The sequence below is a fragment of the Rhea americana genome, unplaced genomic scaffold (genome assembly GCF_003343005.1).
Source record: "Rhea americana isolate MKP2758 unplaced genomic scaffold, rheAme1 scaffold_91, whole genome shotgun sequence".
Taxonomy (NCBI): Eukaryota; Metazoa; Chordata; class Aves; order Rheiformes; family Rheidae; genus Rhea; species Rhea americana.
Genome location: NW_028187100.1, coordinates 2,865,177 through 2,887,515, shown reverse-complemented (window position 1 = coordinate 2,887,515; position 22,339 = coordinate 2,865,177). Strand labels below are relative to the sequence as shown.

Here is a 22,339-nt window from a genome sequence, read left to right as displayed (position 1 = left end):
ATGCGTACACTTTCTGTTCCTGTAAATGCTTTCCCACAACTCCCTTAATGATTCAGTTCCTGCTCCTTAATTCATAGCAAGAATGTTGTGTCCTTCTGAACAGGAAGTTATTACGTCTGAGTTTTCCAGTCTTTGAAAAGGCTTTTGCTTAAGCATTACTACTGAGAACTGAATGTGACTTGCATAGCATTTGTATGGATATGTGCTAATAAAAGTGAGGAACTGCCTTTTTTTTTCCCTTCTTGCTCAGCATTGCTGTGACTTAAGGACTAAGAATGACTCAACTGAGGAGTGCTGGAAATTCACTAAATGAATGGCTGTCTACTTGRAGTTGCTATATTATGTTTCTCCAGACACTCCTGTTATGTGGTTAATGCAATTAGAGGCTCTACTGGGAGAGTGCATGTTTACACTGTTTATTCATTACAATGTTAGATTATGTCTAATAATGTCTAAATCTCTATTTGTAGGTTAGGCCAAAGACCCTGATTCCAGACAGCCTCCCTGTTTCCCCGTGCAGAGACCAACCTTCCAAACAGCCTCCTACCTTCCAAAAGGCAACAGTAGTCAGCATCAAAAACCCCAGTCCTGCCCTCCCGACTGCCAATAATACCGTCAGCCATGTACAGACGCCTAACAGCCAGTCACAAAGTGTCACTGAATCTACATCTATTTCATCTCCTCTGAGCAGTGCAGGAGTGGCGTACGCCATCATATCCACCTCCCCCAACAATGCAACTCCTATTAGCACCAGCGCTACTGTCTCGGTGGTCAACGATAGCATTAAAGTGCAACCACTCCTCATTAGTGCCGACAGCAAGGTAGGTTCTGCTTTTCACTGCATTTTTGTATTAAATACAGGAATTACGTTGCAGATGTAAGCAGAATATTCCCCTGGGAGTGCACAGCCCTGTATAGAATGGTGTCAGTGGTTCCTTTTGAAAGCAAATAATCAGAAAGCAATGAGAAAATTCTTAAGGGGACCCATTAATGCTAGTAGACAGTTTTCCGTGTACATGCACTTTTTAATGGGAACGGAATGCATCATTGTGTCTCCTGATACTAATAGAACCATATGATCTTCCTTTCCTTAAACCAGTCCTCACTAATAAAATCTCGGAATTCTGTGAAGGCTCACATTTCCTACAGATTCCCTCTTCAATTATACAACGATATTAGTTATATTGACTGATCCTGGGGGAGTATATCAGATAATCAGGCATTCTCTTCTCCATTTCTGAGGGAAGGCCAAATGAAATGAGTGCTCAGGGGTTCAGAACTGATCAGCAGATGAATAAGTAGGAAAAAAACAAGTTATAAWTTACTTGTTTTCTCTTTGTACAGCTTTTTAGCTTTGAAATACAAGAACATCACCATTCTCACAGTAGGCACACATTCAGTAAAGACTGCCAATGTGCCCAGCATATTCACTGTAATTTGATACCAAATTCCTACTATTTTGGATCTTATTTGCAGTGCAAGGTCTAATACAGTGCTAAAAAAGCATAGAGGATGTAGGATGGCTTTTGAGGTTAATAAAAGTAGGTTTCTCTTGAATATTTTTCTAAGATGATCTACTTTTCTTGTACTTAACTGGTTACTAGTTAAAAAACAAATCCCCCATTTATGCTCTTGAATCTTTTAAGTGACTAAATTGATATAAAATATACGAGGATTAAATAGCATTGATTTGAAGTTAGCAATGTAAAAAGCCTTGTGTTCAAAACCAATAACTTTAATCAAGAAGTTGAGCTTTAGAAGGTCTTCCATAGTCCCTAGCAAGCTTTGGTTATAGATGTAAAGTCACATTTACATTTCTGTGGTCAGGAATTTTCATTCATTCCTTTAATTTAATAGATTTTGAGATAATGTTGTCTGCAACATGTAAATCTCATGGTAATTCAAAGAACTAGCAGAACTGTATATACTAACAGATATGCATGTATATATGTATAATAGGTGTGTATAGTAATCCTACAGGTGCTAAATCAGAATGAATTTTAATATAAAAATGTGTGTTTTATTTTGTTTATGCAAAACTGGGCATCCCCTGTAAGTAGCTCACAGTGCATAAATGCTGAGGATTGAATTCTGATCTCAGCGTATCAGTATTTGTGAGGAGYATCTTCTTTCCCATCAATATGTGCATACTCTGAAATAACACTGGTGTGACTGAGATGAGGCTGTGGTTCTGAACGCACAATAGTTCCATCTCTTCTTAAAATCACTGACAACGTGGATGCTAAAACTATGTTACTGAGTCAGCTTTAGGAATCCTCTGGATAATGTGTCCTAATTTTCAGAGATACTGTTCAAGTGGCTCCCTTTGGCTGCAGTAGGTTTAAGATGCATCTGTAAACTGAAGCTTTAGAAACATAACTATAGATTTAGAAGCCTAACATAGGTATCCATTTTTTCACACTTTTGGCTTTTGACTKGTGTTTGTTGCCTGAATAGGTATCAGGTGATCCTATAATGAAGAATCAAAGGTTTCGGATGGCAAAATTCAGGTTCATATAGTGAACTATGTTCTTTTGTTTGTATATTGTCTTTTAGGTTATCATTATTCAGCCTCAAGTCCAAACCCAGACAGAAAGYAAAGTGGAGACAAAGAAAACTCCTGAAGAGTCAGCTCAGGGACCCCCTCCTACCAAAAAGAAAAAGGAGGAAAATCCAGAGGTGATTTTTTTTTTTTCTTTATAAAAGAGCTACAGTGTGGCTTAGTTACGGGAGCCATTTCTAAACATTCTTCTGGGTGAATACATAATTACTGCATTTGTGCCCACAGTTCTGCCAGTTGTTCACCTCTATCTAATCATCACATGCGCATTTGCGGTTATTTATCCCTCAGTGAGGTGCACTGACAAATACGGGTTGCATTGTTTGAACATTGCAATTCCCAAAATATAAGAATTGTAGGATGATCAAGCACCTTGCATGGATGTAGCTGTATTTCTTGTGAAATACACACACATATATATATATATATATATATATATATACACACACATATACATATACATATACAAGCTTAATGTATTTTTTTATGCTATCAAATATGTAACATTGGATTTACAGGCTGTGTATGAAGTTGAATTAACATTTCTTTTGTAAGCTGAGCTTTTACATTTTCTTCTTCRTAATGAATCTTACAATTTTTAGCTTGTGTGTTACAACATGATTTCTTGCACTTGCTGTGTACATGTCTTTCCATATGTATACAGATTCTTTCTAGGCTGAAATACATTTYAATCCTTTTTAAATTGAGTAAGGAAGTGGAAAGTAGGTTTTGATATTAAATCTCTTATGAACTACATTTGCTATATACATTAAATAAAGAATCATGAAACCATGTAGAAATGGAGCCTATATTTAACAGGCATTTTGGATTTTGACTAGATTATGAGTACTTTTGTGGCAGTTAGAGAAGTTACACAGACTGAATATTTTCAATATGGAAATGTTCAGGTCCTGCAAAATCTTAAACTTATTATTCTAATAAATTTGAAGCAAGAAAGAATCTTTGGAGCTGTAGATTTAACAGGAAGCACTATTACAATATAAATTTACAGCTTGGAGAATGTGAGGGGCTCATTCCTTTTACTATTTAAGAGATTCATATAATTAAAAGTGTTGAAGAATGAATGTTATGGCTTTTAGCCTAGAATATCACAGCTTTATGCAAAGGTGCTGCAAGAACCTGTGATACCAAATATACAAAATCATCTAAGTTTAAAATCTGACCGTTGTATGAATCTTCATTGCCACTTGATAATGGGACTATAGGAGCTTGTTTGTTTATAGAGGTACTTCTGAAATATTCTTTCATTGTGTAGCACCTTATGGGCAGAAAGGCTAGTATGTCCTGCTTTAATTTTTTTTTATTGACATTCTATATTCAAGCCTCTGCTCTTGAAGAGAAGGARGCAGATAGTTTGGAATCATTTAGTCTGTTCTTTGCACCAAAGGGCTCACTAAGTCTCCAGCCCCTGAATCTCCAGACTATATTAATCAAGAAACTTGGGAAAGGAGGAAGAAGCACTTCCTTGCCTACACCCACTGATATATACCTGATTTTACAGCTGGAGCCAGTGACCTAAGAGTCAAAATGCCTCCGCAGTACCTGCTATTTCTGTGCACACCATTCTCCCTTTAAATCCCTTACCAGGCAGAAACTTTGTAGAGGCAACCTTATAACATTGTGGTTCAAGGCTCCACGTACAGATTTACACCTTACTGAGTTGTTGGAGCAGATGCAACAGCTTGGTATCCATTCTTGAACCACGGACTGAGGGATCTGACCATGCAGTGGCCAGCTAACAAGATGGTAGTGAGAAATCTTCAGCCCAGCTTCACCCACTTACCCAGTTAGGGAAGGCATGAGGGAGGAGCACAAAGCTGGTGGAGGTATACGCTTTTCCTTTGTCCCCGGCAAGACACTGAAAGCTAGAATAGAAAGAGGAAGCAAAAAGTGAATTTTAGAAAAATCATCTCTTTTCTTTGTGTGTAACTTATGCCCCCCAAAATATTGAGCAAAAATTCCAGAGAGATGCAGGAAGAGATTGTGAAACTAGGGAACACTTTTTTAGTAGAGCATTTATAAATTTAATGAGCTTTATGTTGAATTCCTAACTATCCTGATGTCATTGATCCTTTTGACTAGTTTGTTCATGTAACTGAAAACATTGTTCCTACTCTGTATACTGGAGGTCTCTGCAAGCACAGTTTTCTGTGTAGGATGCAGGAACTATGCCCTTAACTGTGACTTTTTTTTTTTTTTTTTCCTTTTCGTAGATTTGTTTCACAGTCTTAAATGTGTAGGTCTAGAGTTAATTTCTTTTGTTCTTTTAAAGTAAACTTTAGTTGATTGGCATGTATTTATGCAATTAGTGTAATTAGAAGTAACAGCATAATTAGTGTAAACACATGTAGTGACATAAATAGAACATGTAATTACAAATTGAAGTGGTTTTGTAAAAATCTTTGTTTTACTGCATGAAAAGACATACCGCACATTTCCAAAAGCATTCAAAGCTGTTTGACAGATTATTAACTTTAAGGCAAAGAGTAATAAAGATACCGTTTTTTTTTTTKTTTTGTTTTTTTTTAAAGTAAATAAGTACTCTAGGCATTTCTCTCCACACCTTTGTTTATCTTCAAAGCACAAAACTAAGGCAGGAACTCCAGTACTTCTCAACATAAATGTCAATCATGACAGACTGAGATTTAAGAAATTTAATTTAAAATAGTACAACAAATAAAACAGAAATAACCAGGYTTACAAACAGCCAGGAATTCCACATGCAGCTGCTGAATGTAATGGAATAAACACAAAAGAGAAAAGATACTTATTTTCTTTTGTTCATAGCTCGGTCATTCCGTTGGGAGGCTGTCAAGTTGATTTGGGACAGAGCTCCCTGCGTTATATGTGCATTTTACATAAGGCTAAGATTTCTCCCTTCCTTGATTGCTTTAGTCATTAGGTTAAARCAAGGTTCCTTGTGTCTGCTGTTCTTACAGCCTAAGCTCCTGGACATCCAGCTGTGGAATGGCATTCCTTGAAGGGAGAGAGAGTCTCCATCACTCAGTGACAGAGCACTCTCCTGAGATATCAGCAATGTGAACTTAGTCCCCCTCAGGCTGAGAAGGGCCTGGAAAAGCATGCCTCCAACTCCTTTGAGTGAGCTTGGCTGTCCTGAGGGTGGAGGCAACTAACTGAAGCAGTTTATTTTGGCCAATCTAGTGATGTACTTTCATTAGCACCAGCCTCTCCYACTGGAATGAATTCTGCAAAGAATGAAAGCAAGGGAGCTGTTCCTTTCTGGAAGAAGTGTCTACTTTTTACCTTTTTTACTCTTTTGAAACTTTAAAAAAAAAATTATTTTTAAACTTTTTCTTTTGAGGATCTCAGATGCAATAAATGGCCAGAATTCCTCCCAATACTTTTTGAATCATTTTATATATTGCTAAAATTTCACATTTCTGGCAATGTTTTGTATTACATTTTAGTAGTGTTTTATTTAAAAAGTAAAATTCTGCAACGAATGCCAGTTATTTAGATGACAATGTTTTTAATTCCACCTAAGAAAAACATGGGAGACTCATTGCAATTTTGGGCTAAATGCTAGTGTTATCCCAGCATGACCTGCTCYAGCAAAGGAGCATATCTCCAGCAAAACCTGGAGAAACTGAAGCATCAGGTAGTGTAGTTTACTGTAAAGAAAATGAGCAAAGTTTCATTGTAGTTATTCTGTGATATTGAAAAGAAAATATAGCCGTTGAGGTTGTATTTTGAGTTGAGTTCAATGAACTACATGAGTATGCAGTACAAAAACTCATGAAAACATATTAATATGTTATATTAATATGTTTATTTATATGTTATGTTAATATGTTTGTTAAAAAGAATCCAGCTTGTACTGGGATTTTTGAAAAGGAACCATCTTTCAAATAKCTATAGAAACTAACCCTTCCTGTCTTTAATAATAATTATTGAGTCCATTTATGAAAACTCTTCATATGTTAAGCAAGTATGCTATCATTAAATTTAGTAAGAAATTTGTTCAAATAATTTTAGCATGAAGAAAGGARATTGTTCAGAAAGCATTCCAGTACTCAAAGAATTTTAGTTTAGATGTGAGAAAAAGTATGCTTCCTTTACAGTTTAATCTTTGGATTATATAGGCATTCCATACTCCATTGCGGAAATATGATCACATATTAACCATTCCAACTTTCTAAATTTAGCTCCTATTGTTGCTGTTCAGAGCTCTGAGACTTTCCCTGTCACAAAGTTAGTTTTGGTGGAGGGGTTAAGTGAAGTTTGTATTTCAACTCAACTGACTAATTTTCTTCTCAGATCTGCACAATGGATCTCAGATCAAATATTCATCTTCCCTTTCATGTGTGGAACCCCCACTGTGACTAGCTGGTGTTTTAAACATGTAAGGAATGAATGTTACTGAAATCAAGATCTGACATGCAAGTGAATGCATATGTCTRTCATTACCACAGTTTTGAAAGGCATAAATATAGCATAAGTATCATCTAAATTGTCARTGCTCAGATTCCACATGACCATTTTTTAATCTACAGGAAGAATTACCTACTAGGAGATTGTGGAAAGACAATATTCCCATCTGATGAGGWTGTTAATTCACCTCTTTGACAGAGATTTCCACAGATGTAAAATATGGATACCTAGTCTTGACCACCTGATTTTGAAGAACCTATCCCTTAACTAGATCTTTTTTGTGARGATATGCTTATTTTCATACTTACACTGTGTTAATGTCAGAATTACCAAGAAAATAGTAGTTCCATTGACTTATCAGTTGGTTTTATCCTGAACTGAAATGAAAAGCTGAAACATCAAGCTTTTCACAAAACAAAAAGGTCAAACGTATTTTGACTTGGAAGTGCTGAAACATGTTCTCCTCACCCTTCTTTGGTTGAAATAGAATGTTTTGACCTTCTACCATTTAAACATTGTCTTAATTTGACCTAAACCTACACATTTTCTTTTGGCTAAGATAATTGCACCTTCCTGTAATCTTTGGATACTTTCTCAGAGTTGGATTGTAGGTTCTACTTTCTTGGCAGCTTGGTATTTATAGTCAGATTGTCTCTCTCATGGAATTACACCTTATAAAAATACCATTTGGGTAACATGATCCAGCAAGATTTTTCAGCGCAGCAGAGAGAGGATATCACTGAGGTCCTGCAGTACCATAGACATAACTCAAAGCCAGAGAGTTCAGTTTGGTTTGGGCCTGGAATCACACAGCAGAATTTCAGCTTTCTATCAAAAACATTATATAAAGGCTTCAGCAAAACATCTTCTCTAAGAAAAAAATTCCCAATGAAAAGTCACTGACAGAAAATTTAGTCTGCCTTAGTACCTGCCCTATTACTGCTTTGCGTATTTGAAGATTTGTCAGTATGCAGATCTGCTCTATGCATATATAAAATGTAAGAATTCTGAGTAATATTGTGGATCATATTTGTCCTTGCAGAATGTGTCAAAGAGGTATTTGTTCACTCACATTGGGGGCAGATATTGGATCAATGTACCTCTTCCTAATTTATGCAATGTGGTATTCTTTCTATGTATCTCAGGAAGAGCAATTTCTGAAAGGTGGGGGAGAAGGTGATCAGGCCTTTGAATTTCTTGTTAATTGTTAGAAGATATATAGCACTGCAAAGTTTACTGAAAGTGTTTGATTCCTTCTTTTATTTTACACAGCCTGTTTATATCCAATAAAAGAAGTGCCATTTCCAAACAGTAATAATAACACACAGATCACTTCTCCAAAAAATGGTTAAAACAGTAACTAGCAATATAGATGTGAACTGACTGRACTGTTTGAATTTTGATCATGACCTGTATAAAATAGGTAATCATACAGCATTTGCTTTGTAGGTCTCTGAATTGCTGAAGTCATATAGTCATACAAATAGGACATGTCTGACCTGAAGCAAATCCTTAATTAAAGTTCTTTACATTATTCTGCATTCAAATAATAGACATTTCTAAAAGACCTTTATTGGGTTTATTCTGACAATGCTAGATTATTTGYTTACTTATGTTTACCATGATTGCTGTAGGGAAAAGTCTAACCCCTGTTTACTTTTTCCTTAGAAAATTGCCTTTATGGTAGCATTAGGACTGGTTACAACTGAACATTTGGAAGGTAAGATGGCATGTGTTGTTTTACAGTTCAGTTTTTGAGTGAAATCTTTTCTCTCTGCTGCTCTGCAGCCAATAGAAATTGGTGGTTTTCTCCTCAGATGAGCTACAGAAGATCARGTGCAATGTTGCCTATGCACAATTACCCTTTTCAGCCTCAAAACCATAACTGACCTTTTCTTGTTCTGCCTCAAATTCCATTATGCAGCTCAAGAGGAATGGGAACTGGCTTCACAGSCAGCATGGTAGGCCTTTGAAGTATAGGAAGTTCCACCTGAATGTGAGGGGGAATTTCTTCACTGTGAGAGTGACAGAGCACGGGACCAGGTTGCCCAGAGAGGTTGTGGAGTCTCCTTCTCTGGAGATCTTCAAGGCCCGCCTGGATGCAACCCTGTCTACCATGCTGTAGGTGACGCTGTTTGAGCAGGGGGGTTGGACTAGATGATCTCCAGAGGTCCCTTCCAACCTTACTGATTCTATGATTTTAAGCTGACGTTTTCATAGCTCAAGTCAGTTGTTTTGGTCCCCTAAAGGCTGTTAGTAACTGGAGGGTGTTAAYGAAGTTGAAAGTCTGCAAAGGTTTTGACCAACGCTGATCTGGCTGAAGTCAGGGAGGTTCAAAGATATTTASCCAGATCTTCTGTAGGCAGGCATGCCCTCTTCCTTTTCACCACAACAGATAGACCTATTCCTATTTCTTGAGTTAATTGGATCTGTCGTCTCTAGAGTTCCACAAAACAGGGTGTAAAATAATGGTGAAAGTCAGGATTTGTTTGGTATGATTTTAAGCAAGTTATTCCCCCCCAACTATTATTTTCTTTTTGCTCATTTTTATTTAGCCAAAAATAAACTTAATTTCCAGAGCTTGAGCCTGCTTCGATAGGAGAGCTGCTAGCATACCTTCCTAGGCTTCTGAACATGGTTTCAGACAAATACTGCACATAAATTAAATGCAAGAGTCACATACCGTTCTGTTTTCTTTTGCAGCCTTCCAAAAATACTTTCAAGAATTAAGAGATTTGAATCTTTATTAGTTTTAGCTTTGTCCCATCAGAAAATGTAGATAATGGGAAGAAAAGAGCTTGTTCAGCAAATATGCCAAAAGGATGAAATGGATTTGAGGATTTCTTGACAGAAGGGGCTGGTTCTGGTGGACAGAGCAATAGATACAGCCATTATTCTTATATTAAAAAAAAAAAAATCCACACCTTGAGATGTTTTAGTTTTATCCTCAGTGAATATAATTTGGTGTGTTCCATTGATATATGGAGAACTAATCTGATATCTGTGACAGCTGAAAATGATTTCTGATTACAAAAGATGTTAATGATAATTGACATCTACCACCCATCCCATGAACCCTAGTCAACAAATTACTAGCYCAGTTGKTTAGAGCATGGTGCTAATAATGCCAAGGTTGCAGGTTCGATCCCCGTATGGGCCACTCACTTGAGGGTTGGAGTAGATGATCTCCAGAGGTCCCTTCCAACCTTACTGATTCTATGATAGCAGACCTCTACAGTATCCCACTTCCTAATAACAGTTCCTTCAGGCGCAGGTTTAACTCAGTTGGTTRGAGCATGGTGCTGCTAATGCCAAGGTCATGGGTTCAATCCCCATATGGGCTACACTGAGGGTTGGACTAAATGATCTCCAGAGGTCCCTTCCAACCTTAGCAGTCTATGAATCTATGAATTTCCAGTGTATGAATTTTAGGGAAATCAACAAGACTGGTTATCTGCTTTAAAGTTAGCCACATTCCTAGATATCTTGCTGACTCAAGAGACTGAGTTACCGTTTTACAGCTTAATTTCTTATTAATAAGATTCTCTTCCCTGGTTTTAAAATAGATTGTAAATTAGGGAGAAAATAACATCTTAATTATAAGGTCTTGCCAATATATGCAGCAGGTTTTCTGTGGGTTTTGTTGCTTTTTTTTTTCTGTGTCTCTCCTCCTTAAATCTGCATTTTAGAAAATTGTTTAATGTCCTAGTGACTGAGAATTTGGAAGCAGTTTAAAGAAAGTTTAAGCCATTGGCCTTTTTAATCCCTTAATGGTAATGGATTGAAATGGAAATTAAAAAGCTACAGCAATTTTGGGGGAGAATTCTAATCCAAAAAGTGCCAATGATGACAGGTTTTCTTTGAGTAAGTAAAATAGGACAACGTTTGAAATTGTGCTAAAGTGCAAATTATGCCTACAACACAGAGAACTTCATTTTGAATAATTCTTTACCCTTTGATTTTATTGGAACTAATAAATTGTTTGTGTGGATTTAGCGTTTATGTTAAAAACACCAAGTACCGTTCTGTTTGTTATACAGTAAGCCCAGAGATGCACATTTTAAACCTAACTCCTACAGTACTAATCCTGCAAAATCAATTCTTTCAGACAAATTCACTTTTTATATTCCTACTAGCTTTAACTAAGTGGTTCCAACATCAGACTATTTTATATAGAAAAGATATTTCTTCATGACTATTGGTGATTACAACTGTCAAAAATAGCCTTACAGCTTTCACATGCTGAAGAATCATTATTTTAGTGCTGTGTCGTATTTACTGTTATCGGCCATTGCTATTTATCAGGAAGTAGTGGTCCTTACACAGTTCAATTTACTTTAGTACTTCTAATGTGTTTCTCAATTTTACATTTTTGGAATTRAACTGTATCAAGATTGAGTCATTAAAAGCCTTTTCATTCAGTATCATTAATTTGCCGTGTTTCTACTTTTCTTCATTTTATTCATTAATTTTGTGGTGAGGGGCTCTGATTCACTCCTGTGTAGAGTTCTGCATCAGCTTAGCAGCCTTGCCATCTAATTTCCAAAGGAATGTCTTTCCCTGTATCGGAAACAGACCACTGTTCTGCAGAGATCAAATGTGAGGCATCTTTTGAGGGCTTTTACAGTGAATGAACCTTCTGGTGACATTCTGCAAGATATGCAGATATTTCACTAAACATAAATTGTTATTACTGGCATCACGGAATGACCATACAGAATGATGATGGTGGTAGTTCATTGAAGCTTTGCCTCCAACATAAACTTATCTTCAAGTGTATTAATCTCTGTCAAATTTAATACAGTTTAGCTTTGTTTTCCTGTTTGGATTTTATATATATATATATAAAAACTAAGGAATAAGGCCTCTCAAGTTTATGATGTAGTATATGAATGTGACATGCTAAATTTTTTCTCTAAGCTACTAGAACACTTACCACTGTGTAAAAAGAAACAAATTTAAAAARTTTAGATACAAAACCAAATGTTTACAAGGATTGTTCAGTTCAGCTCATTCTAAAACTGAACTTCTTTTTTTACCTTAGAAAAGGAAAAAAATGAAATATTTGTTTGAATTACTGACACATTTTAATAAGTTAATAGAAACTGTTTATTTTTACTTTATTAAGCCATGTTTTGGCTTAATTTAAAAAAGCCGTTTAAAAATTAATCAGGCCTTCTTTTTTTTTTAATTTAACAACATATCAAAATGTTTTGATTTTTCCATAGAAAATGTTGTAATATTTTTAGCCAGAGCTATTGCAAAACTTTAGTATTTTTGTTTCCTTCCTTCAAAACTACCTGGTGTAGTTAAATTTTCTGATGAAAAGTAATCTCGCTTTACATTATCCCAGCATCACAGTTAAATACAATTAGTTATTCTGTGGTAGCTCATCAGTGCCCTGTGTGGTATGAACACGGTTATCCTAGCCCCATTTCCAGTGAATTGTTGTCCACATCACTAAAATCCAGTGCACATCTGATACTAGCTAGAGCTCTTTCTGCCAAATTTAGCAGAAAGAGCAGCATCTAGATAAGCATTTAGATTGAACTTATATACCCTAAAGTATATTACTCCTTATCTCTCGAGCCCAGATATTTTTTGTGTTCACAGTTTCTGTAAATAAATAAATCTACCTGCCTTCCCTGATGGTTGGTGCATGGGTAGGTAGGGTGGAGTACATTAAGTGCCCTTTGAGTTCCTTGCATTCACTCACTTAAGGTGGAACACTCAGTGGTCACGTATAATGAAGCTTCTTCACTGCTCCTTACTCCCTCCTTCTTATTTTCACCATTTCTATTCCTTTTGCCACCAGCCAGCTTTGTTCTTTTATCCTCTGCCCCATAGGGATGCTTCTTTGAAAGCTGTACTCCAGGCCTATACCATGTGTGTGGGTCAGAGTCCATCAAATGGCTCTGTTGCTTGGTGAGAGTATGTACCAAATAAATTCTTTTTTTAAAAACTGGAACACATAAGAACAGAGAGCTAAAGATGCATCATGGTCTCCTTGTGAAGACACTTAGCCCAGTTTTGCACCTTGACACATAGAAGCTCTGCCATGTGAAATTCTTTTCTTCTTCTTCTGGACCAGTGAAAAATCCCAATATTGCATTCCTGTGACAACCTCTGAAAAAGACTACAGCTGAGTAATCCTAACTCCAGCCATTTCACTGCTCTATCACAAGGACACTGAGATTGTTGCAACCCCAAATTCACTTACCATGGAGAATCTGTAGACCACAGAGGCTGAGTTGCTAGCACTGGCTGCAAGAACCATGGCTACAGCCCACACTGTTAAGATCAAAGTAAAAAGTCAGCAGAAGTCCACTTCTTCCTTTTCTCTGTTAGCCTTGAGGCACAATTTCCACTCTTGTGACATCTCTGCCACCTTCTAACGATGTTTGATTCCCATGTTACTGAAAGGATTGTAACTGACATCAAGAAAAACCATCTTAATTCATGTGGCTCTGTGACAGGTTGTTGGATCCATTGATCAACCGATCCTGCCACTGAGGCCAGCTTCCCTTCAGAGGATGCCAAAGAGTTTGAAATCTTCAGGACTGTAATTTGTACATAGCCATAAGAGCACTTCACAGAAAATACCTTCACTGTGGGACAGAAATATATTACCCATCCAATAACCTCATGAGTGGAGTTTTCCTAGCACCAAATGTGCTAGGAGAGACACCAGCCAGTGGTTGCAGCCAAAGAGTTTATCAGCATTTTGCATCTCAGTGCAGTCTAAGATCACATATTTCTTCATCGTGAGATCTGTATAGCTCACTGGGCCGCATGGCAGCCTACATCCATCTCATGTCTGACTGAATGCAGACCTGACTATATGCCTTGAATATACCTAGGCAACACCTTCTAAGCATGAGAGGTGAGGTACTCCCTTGTCAGTAAGAAAACCTGGCAGGAATATGCAAGTAGCTGCTCCTCCGTTTTTTCTCATCTGTCCAGTTTCCTCCTGATAGGTTTCTGTTTCCAAGGGCAGGGGCTTAGCCTACAGTCCTTCGTGAATGAAAAGTTCCAAATCAGTATCTTGGCTCTCAGAGCAGTACAARATCTGCAAAGTGTTAGCCTCGTCTCTAAGGACACCATGTCCAAGATGTAACAGATAATACTAATACCATGTACTGTAGCAACACTTGAAGTGATACACGGCCCCTTTTATTCTGTGGAGAGGTTATGAACCTTTGGAAAGGGTGCCTAGAAACAATTATATATCAGGAATCCAGTTCCCATGTATCGTGAATATCCTGAAAGCTGAACTGTGTTTTACTGTGGGATTGCAAATGGGAGATAGTGCATGATATCCTGAAGGCCATATTCTGGCACTGAGGACTTACTGAGATACACTTCTTTATCTCAGACATTGACAAAAGATGCCAGACTTTCTGCAGAACCAGGCAGTGTCCTGAGTTTCTGTTGGGCATGCTCCTGGTTGGCTCAGCAGACAAGCCAGTCTTCCTGCCAGTTCCTTTCCTTCTGAGAGATGACTGCTCTTACTTTCTTATCAAAATAAAAATAAAGGCTGTAAAATATATTATTATAGTAATCTTACTGTTCTCAGCTGACATGAACAGCTGGAGAAAAATTCAGTACATGAGAGAAATTAAACCCTAGATGAGGGAAAAGTAATGTTAAACCCATAGATTTCAGTGGGCCAGGTTTTTGCTTACTCTTTCTGTGACTACTTTCAGAAGTAYGCATATGACTCGTTGTTGCTGAGTAAATACTGTCTTGAATAGGTGTTACCATTTAGTGTAAGGGAGTTATTTTGTGTGTCACCCTTTTCCAAACAGTATTGCAATTCAGTGAGCCTATCTTTGTGTGCTGTTCCCATTGACATGGATTGCTCGTATAATTTTGCATGCTCAAAGTCATGAAGTTGTGTATTTTGGGTTAATAAATCATCACTCCCTAGTTAGAACTGAATCTAACCTTCTCATTATGACCATACTTTTTCTAATCTTAACAGAGAAAAGTAAGGTAAATGAAATTTAAAAGGATCTTGTACTTTCATCTGATATGACTTTACTGCTTTATATGATTCATTTTTGTTAATAGCAGACGGTGATGGTGTTTTGAAAGCTCTCTGTTGATGCTTACTAAATGTGTTTCTAAAAGGATCGTAATAAAAATCTTGTAGAGCAGCATTAGTCCATCTTGGAGGAAAAAAATAAAAATCCCTGTGTTTTGACTCTTACAAGGAAAAGCTTATTAATGCCAAACCTTGAACTGCAACAAATATCAATGCTGATGCAACCCAATTATACTTTAGAAACTGGAACTAAACACAAAACCCAAGGGGTTGAGGGTAAGAGCATCTTGCTTAACAAGCTAGATCTACATTTTTCCCCGATGAATGAGAAATACACAATTCATATCTCTTTCCATGGTTACAGAAATCCAGAGCAAGCGTCAGGAAAGAAAGAGAAGAAGCACAGCAAATCCAGCCTACAGTGGACTCTTGGAAACAGAGGTACTTTATCATTCACTCTTTCTACCACAGCTCTATTTCACATTAATAAAAATTTTAAGTGTTTCTTATTTAAAAAGTATATATGAATGCAAAACCATGCTTTCACTTGTAAAGAGATACTGATGTGGAAAGGAAAGACAAGATTTCATCTCAGTATCTAAGCAACCAGTTTTCACACCAAAACATCACTTGCTTCAAACTGGAATTCATGTTAGTTTTAATAAAGGCCAAAAGGACTAAATTAATATTGGTCCTAATTATTTTTCTATCCATACAGAAGGTCTCTGCAGGTCGGAACTAAGGAACAGAAATGAGGCATTACATTGAAACTTGCATTGCTATTCCTCTTTTCATATGTGCTAAAGAATAAATGGAGAACTTTGCTTTTCATATTAGTAACATATTCATAAAAGGAATGTATTGGTTTAAGAATCAGTGTGCTCTGCAAGTGGGAAGGAAGCCTGCATAATAAATATAATAATGCACAATTAAAAATAGAACTGCTATGGAAAATCTCTGATACCTCTTATACATACACTGTCACATTTACGACAGTAGCAAAATTTGGTCCTATACGATTCCAGATTGCAAACCTTATCTAAAACCAGAATATAAGTAGAATATAACTTTTTTCTGAAATTAAATTTTAGTTTGTTTCTGAATTGAAGTATATACATTTTTTGCTATATTAAAATTCTGCCTTTAAAATCTCTCCCCAATTTGGGGGTCAGTATTTGAACTTCAGAATGGAAGCTATTTGAACTTCTGTTTCAACAGAACTAAAATTATTTGCAACCAATTCTCTATTTAAGCAAGATTTCTCTGTGTTCCGAGTTCTTTAAGCCTAAAGAATCTGATTTTTCTTTGTTTAGATTATCAACAATGCAGAAATTTTGGTCTACCAGTGTTTCAGGTTTTCCAAGTTTACTGGCAGAGGGCAAGCAGATGATGCTAAGAAGAAATCCACCAGTGTAGTCAAGCTGCTTAGTGGCTTAATTGTTCCTTTTTGAAAGCATTGATGTGTTTTACACTCTAGACCAGCTCTGCACTCTTGAATTCTTCCAGACTAAGGAATTTTTCTCTAGTGAACGCTAAAGAGCAAATACAGATATTCATACAACCAGTATTTAACATTGTCGGAACCTTAGCCTTACTGGTGTTAAATTTGTGCTGTCTCCTCTGAGATTGGTTTGTCCTGATGATTTTGTTAAAACACTTGCTGCAAAGTTTTGTGGCTGTACTCTGAGCAGTATTTTGAGAAACTCTATTATTTTAAGCAGGGATTCGGGAGGTAATGGAGGAGGACTAGTGCACCCCTATTTCGTATTTCTCATTAGATCTATTCYCAGAAGCATATCCTAAAGTGAAGGATAGCGCATAGAGAGAATGTCTGTTAAAGAGTCCTGTGGTTGATCATCTGTGTCCTCATTAGGAGCTGCCATTAAATACTGACCATGGGGAATGCCATTCAAGGAAAATGGAGGCAGATGGTTTTTCTCTGATCAATTAGCTGCTCAGATTGATTTGCTAATCAGTGAGTTGAGGTATTTTGTGACATTTCAGGCATTTTGGTGCAGTTTAATTTACAGTTAGTCTACTGAAGGATCTTTAATTCATGATTGTTTAAATTGAAATTGCATGTAAATTAGACTTTTTATTTGCCAACGCCCCTCAAACGACTGGAGCTCAGCATCTGTAGTAGTGATGTTAACTCCCTTGATTACAAAAATGTGATCAGTCTTATGTCTTCACGTGAATGATGTTCTTTTTCTTTTTCAATGTTTTCTTATGTTTTTGAGATACATTTTTTTTCTCCTACCCTCAGTGGCTTATTTTTTGCATGGGAAGGGGTTAAGTTTCAGGCTGGATGTTTTTTGAAGAAAGAAATGCCAGCTGAAAATTTATTAACAAACTGCCAGGCACCCACGTTTAAGAGAACAGTTTACTCATCACAGAATAAATCATTTATTAGCAAAAAAACACCCTCTAATTTTCTTCCAAGCAGAGTCTAACAATATCAAATTGAGGAAAATGGTACTGWTTCCAGTCCTGCTCAAAAGTCAATTAGAGGTTATATAGACTGTTAATGAAGCCCAAGTTGCTATTGACCAATAGCTTTTACCTCTGACAAGCTGGTGATGGACTACGTTACATTAGTTAAACGTCTCAGTTGTGTTTCCAGTGGACTGTGTTTTCAGGTTTGAAAGTCTTTTTGGTGACCTCATGAAATTGAAATGACTGCCAGCTTTCAGAGATTGTACGTATTAACTTCTGAAGGAGAAGTATTTTGCTTAGGCTATAGTACGCAACTTACAAACCAAATATGTTCCTTATAGTTATGAGCAACCGTCACAGAAAGTAGTGATGTCTTTTTGCAGGTGGGAAGTCTATAACCATTTTGATGTACACCAATAGAAAWGTCGTCACATAGCAACAATTTAATATGTAATTTTTCCTTTATGAACGTCATTTATCTCCTGGTTTGTAGTTACTAAACTCTGAAAGGTCTCCTGAAACTCAATTAATAACATTTGCAATTTATGCTTATCTCTCGTTAATAAAATCTAGTGCACRTAAAGCTGCTCTATGAAAGACTTGTTAGAATGGTAAATAGTGCAACTGTTTAAATTAGGAGTTAGCAGCAAATCTTCTAAATCACAGAATTAGCTTCTGTATTCTTGATTATGTATGAAGGAAGCCCTTTAGAGATTGTTAATATAAAATAGTGAGAGACAGAGCACTTTTCAATGACTAGTTTCTTTTCCCTTGCAGCGGAAACGCCTTGCGTCAAATTATTTGAATAACCCCTTGTTTCTTTCAGCAAGAGGTAAGCATATTTGTAGATGAATACACTACTGTTTTAATGCTATATTAAATATTTATTAGTAGGATTTCTTATGAATTACTGCTTGAGTATCATAAAGTGTAACTTTGTGTCCTGTCCCTGCTCTTTTCCGTGTGCCATGAAAACAGATGTTATTGCTGCAAAAAAAACAATTAAGGAATAAGACTAAAGGTCAAAACTATATAGAAACTGATCCAAAGTCTCTTCAATCAATGAAAAATCTGATCTCTAGYATTGTAATCACTATGCAGTAGGAGAACTAATTGAAGAAGACAGTATTGCCAACCCCAAGTACGTAAAAATATGTATTGAAATACATGGATTTAAAAAAATAGTAATAGTATTCTAGGCTTTTCATTTATCTCTCTTTTGTCAGCTTTAAGAACTTGCTGTCCATCCTCAAGGGCTAGAAATTCACCATATCTTTTTCTTTAAAAAACATACCCGAAAAACGTTTTTTTCTGACTCCAAGAGCTTGAGCCATAAAACTAGATTTGATGGCCTTGAAGATGCCTTCCAATCTTGTATTTTTAAGAACTTCAGATGTGGAAAATTTCATGGTTAAAGCCTTTGAGAATGAACATTTCAGAGGAGCCATTTGGAGATGATGATGATTAGCTCATGTCAAGAAGTCCATTCCAGGAAAAAGGCACAACATATAGAAAAGGCAAAGTCAAGAGTGAGAGAAGAAACAAGGAGAATATTGAGCTGAGAGAACTGCATGAAATTCAATTCTTGAAATGGGAGGTGTTTAGGATTTTAAGGCAGAAAGTGAGAAGCTTGAATACATTTAAGAGGAGAGAAAGCTGGTAAAGAATGTCCTTGCCCTGGTATTGCCTTTACAACCTAAGCTCTATTGAGGTACATTATAGTTAAGGGAACATAGGGAGTTTTCTAAGCCAAGTATTATTTCAGGATAAGGAACATAAACAAGAGTTGTTTCAATGAAGACATAAAATTTTAACATATTTTCAGTGTTTGCTTGATATACCAGGTTTAGCTCAGTTGGTTAGAGCATGGAGCTGCTAATGCCAAGGTCGCAGGTTCAATCCCYGTATGGGCTACGCTGAGGGTTGGACTAAATGATCTCCAGAGGTCCCTTCCAACCTTACAATTCTACGATACCTGTCAAGTGTCATGTTTAGAGCTTAAAATTTGTGTTTCTGGCTTGGCCTTGCATTCCTGTGCCACAGGATCAGCAGCTTACATGCTCTTGGTGCTTCTCTTCACCTTCAAAACTTCATGTCCTAGATATAGACAATTGGCCTACTTACAATATGCCTCTAATACATAGAGTCTCAGAGAATGATAGAGGATATTACACAGTAAATAGCTACGACAACATGCCTCTTAGCAAGAGCCCATGCTCCTGTGAGCCTCAGGGGAAAAAAATATTCCTAGCTTAGTTTTCTCTCTGAAATTAAAACTGTAATTTATCATTTGTCTTATCAAAGTACATGTTTTTCCCACATAAATGCTTATCTAGTGAGACTGATGATGTTAGCAAGCCATATCTTAGCCTGTCAATGGTTTTCTTATAAGGTAGGGTTTGATTTCTCTGACTTTCTTTCCTCCACATTTCCCACTTTATTTTGTAAGGAAGTAGAAAAGTGAGAAAGTTCCGATGATGTGACTGTAACAAGGCTRCTTGGAAGACAGCACAGTCCTTCCTTAATAGTTCATTCTTTTTTGAGTCCTGTCTCGGTGGGTTTTTTTTCAGAGTTCAGATTCTTCATATTCTGTCAATTTTAAGTTGGGCTTATTTATAGCAGAGCTTCCCACCCTTAGATGTTTGTTAGTTACATGCAATTGCTGTACTGGGCACCGATGTGGTAGATGCTGTATAAACTCAGAACCAAAGGTAGCTGCTGTCGCAGACAGCATGGAATTCCAGTAGTCTCATTGTCTGCCTTCAATGCATAGTTAACTGTCCCTTCAATCATGTAATACTCCYTTAAAAAAAAAATCTTCAGTTTAATATTTCAGCAACTAGAAGGCAGAAGTGAACATATTTTAAAATGTTTAAACATTTTCAGTAAAAGTGAGCTGAAAAGAGAAATGAAYGAAGTAAGAAATCCCTATGAACACAGCAAACAGAGGCAGCGAACAGACAGAGCAGTTTGCGCAGCAGTTCACGCAAGAGGAAYGCAGTTAGGTGCAAGAGAACATCTTTCTTTTTCCAGCGCTAGTAGTGCCCACTCTTGCAAACATGGTTATAACTCACCGTAAAGCATATTTGCCAGTAGCTGTGGGAATCAACTGTGTCAGAAGCTTCAACCCAGACAGAGCCTCTTATGGCAGATGATGCCGTACAGGTCTCAGGCTGCAGGGAGTGCTTGGAGCCTCTCCAGAAGGCCTGGACCGATGGTCCACCCTCCTGCAAGAGATGTGYTGTTGTTGACAATTTGTGTTGTCAAGTTAAAGAGTTGCGGGATGAGGTCAGTAGACTGCGACRCATGCGAGAAAGTGAGCAGGAGATAGAAAGGGCATTCTTAGAGACCATACTGCTCCCGGAGTCCCAATCCCCTACAGCAGGAGAGTTGCTGGAAGGCTCTGTGAAGAGTGAAATAGCACAGCAAATCACTGTTGAAGAAGGCTGGAAACTAGTTCCTTCTCGAATAAAAAGAAGAAAGGCCGCTAATACTCCTGTAGACTTGGAGTTACAGTTGAAGAACAGTGCACTCCAGGATGAGGAGAACCCAGACAGAGAGGGGGACTGTTTGGAGATGTGAAGGTTGGGGGCAGCCTTGGCTGCAGTGACCATGAGATGGTGGAGTTCAGGATCCTGCAGGTAAGAAGTAAAGCAACAAGCAGGATTGCAACCCTGGACTTCAGGAGAGCTGACCTTGGCCTCTTCAGGGACCTACTTGGTGGAATCTCATGGGTTAAGGCCCTAGAAGGAAGGGGAGTCCAAGASAGCTGGCTAGTATTCAAGCATCATTTCCTCCAAGCTCAAGAGTGGTGCATCCCTATGAGTAAGAAGTGCAGCAAAAAAGGCAGGAGACCTGCATACATGGGTGAGCAAGGAGCTCTTGGCCAAATTCAGACAGAAGAAGAAAATACACAGAATGTGGAAGAGGGGACAGGCTACTTGGGAGGATTAYAGGAATGCARTCAGAGTATGTAGAGATGCTGCGAAGCAGGCTAAGGCCCAGTTGGAATTGAGTCTGGCAAAGGATGTCAAGGACAACAGGAAGGGCTTCTTCAAATACATCCATAGCAAGAGGAGGGCTAGGGGAAATGTGGGCCCACTACTGAATGGGGCGGGGGGCCTGGTGACAAAGGCTACAGAGAAGGCAGAATTACTGAATGCCTTTTTTGCTTAAGTCTTCATGCTAAGGGCAAGCCTCAGTAATCCCAGAGCCTGGTCATAAGGGAGAAAGTCTGGAGAAGGGAAGACTTTCCTTTGGTTGAGGAAGATAGGATTAGAGATCCGGGCAGGCTAGACATCCACAAATCCATGGGCCCTAATGGAGTGCAGCCACGGGAGCTGGCGGATGTTGTTGCCAAGCTGCTCTCCATCATCTTTGAAAAGTCTTGGAGAACTGGAGAGGTGCCTGAGAACTGTAAGAAAGCCAGTGTCACTCCAGTCTTCAAGGAGGGCAAGAAGTAGGACCCAGGCAACTATGGGCCAGTCAGCCTCACCTCCATCCCTGGAAAGGTGATGGAACWGCTCCTTCTGGATGTCGTCTCCAGGCATATGGAGGATAAGAAGGTGATCAGGAGTAGTCAGCATGGATTCACCAAGGGGAAATCCTGCTTAACGAATCTGATAGGCTTCTATGATGGAATGCCTGGCTGGGTAGATGGGAGATGGTAGGGGAGAGCAGTGGACATTGTGTACCTTGACTTCAGCAAGGCTTTTGACACTGTCTCACATACCATCCTCCTAGATAAGCTCAGGAAGTGTGGGTTAGACAAGTGGACAGTGAGGTGGATTGAGAACTGGCTGAAAGGCAGAGCTCAGAGGGTTGTCATCAGTGGCGTGGAGTCCTGTTGGAGGCCTGTGGCTAGTGGCATCCCCCAGGGCTCA

The 22,339-nt window shown here is 37.9% G+C and overlaps 1 protein-coding gene across 1 annotated transcript in view; it reads left to right on the top strand.

The window, feature by feature from the left end:
- The window catches only part of PHF21B (PHD finger protein 21B), a 165,958-nt gene that overhangs the window by 133,607 nt on the left and 10,012 nt on the right, over positions 1-22,339 (top strand). Inside the window, exons 5-9 of the mRNA XM_085324404.1 lie at positions 471-821; positions 2,557-2,679; positions 8,642-8,693; positions 15,385-15,461; positions 18,234-18,288. Of these exons, the coding sequence (XP_085180530.1) occupies positions 471-821; positions 2,557-2,679; positions 8,642-8,693; positions 15,385-15,461; positions 18,234-18,288 (658 nt within the window). The remainder of the gene's footprint in view (positions 1-470; positions 822-2,556; positions 2,680-8,641; positions 8,694-15,384; positions 15,462-18,233; positions 18,289-22,339) is intronic.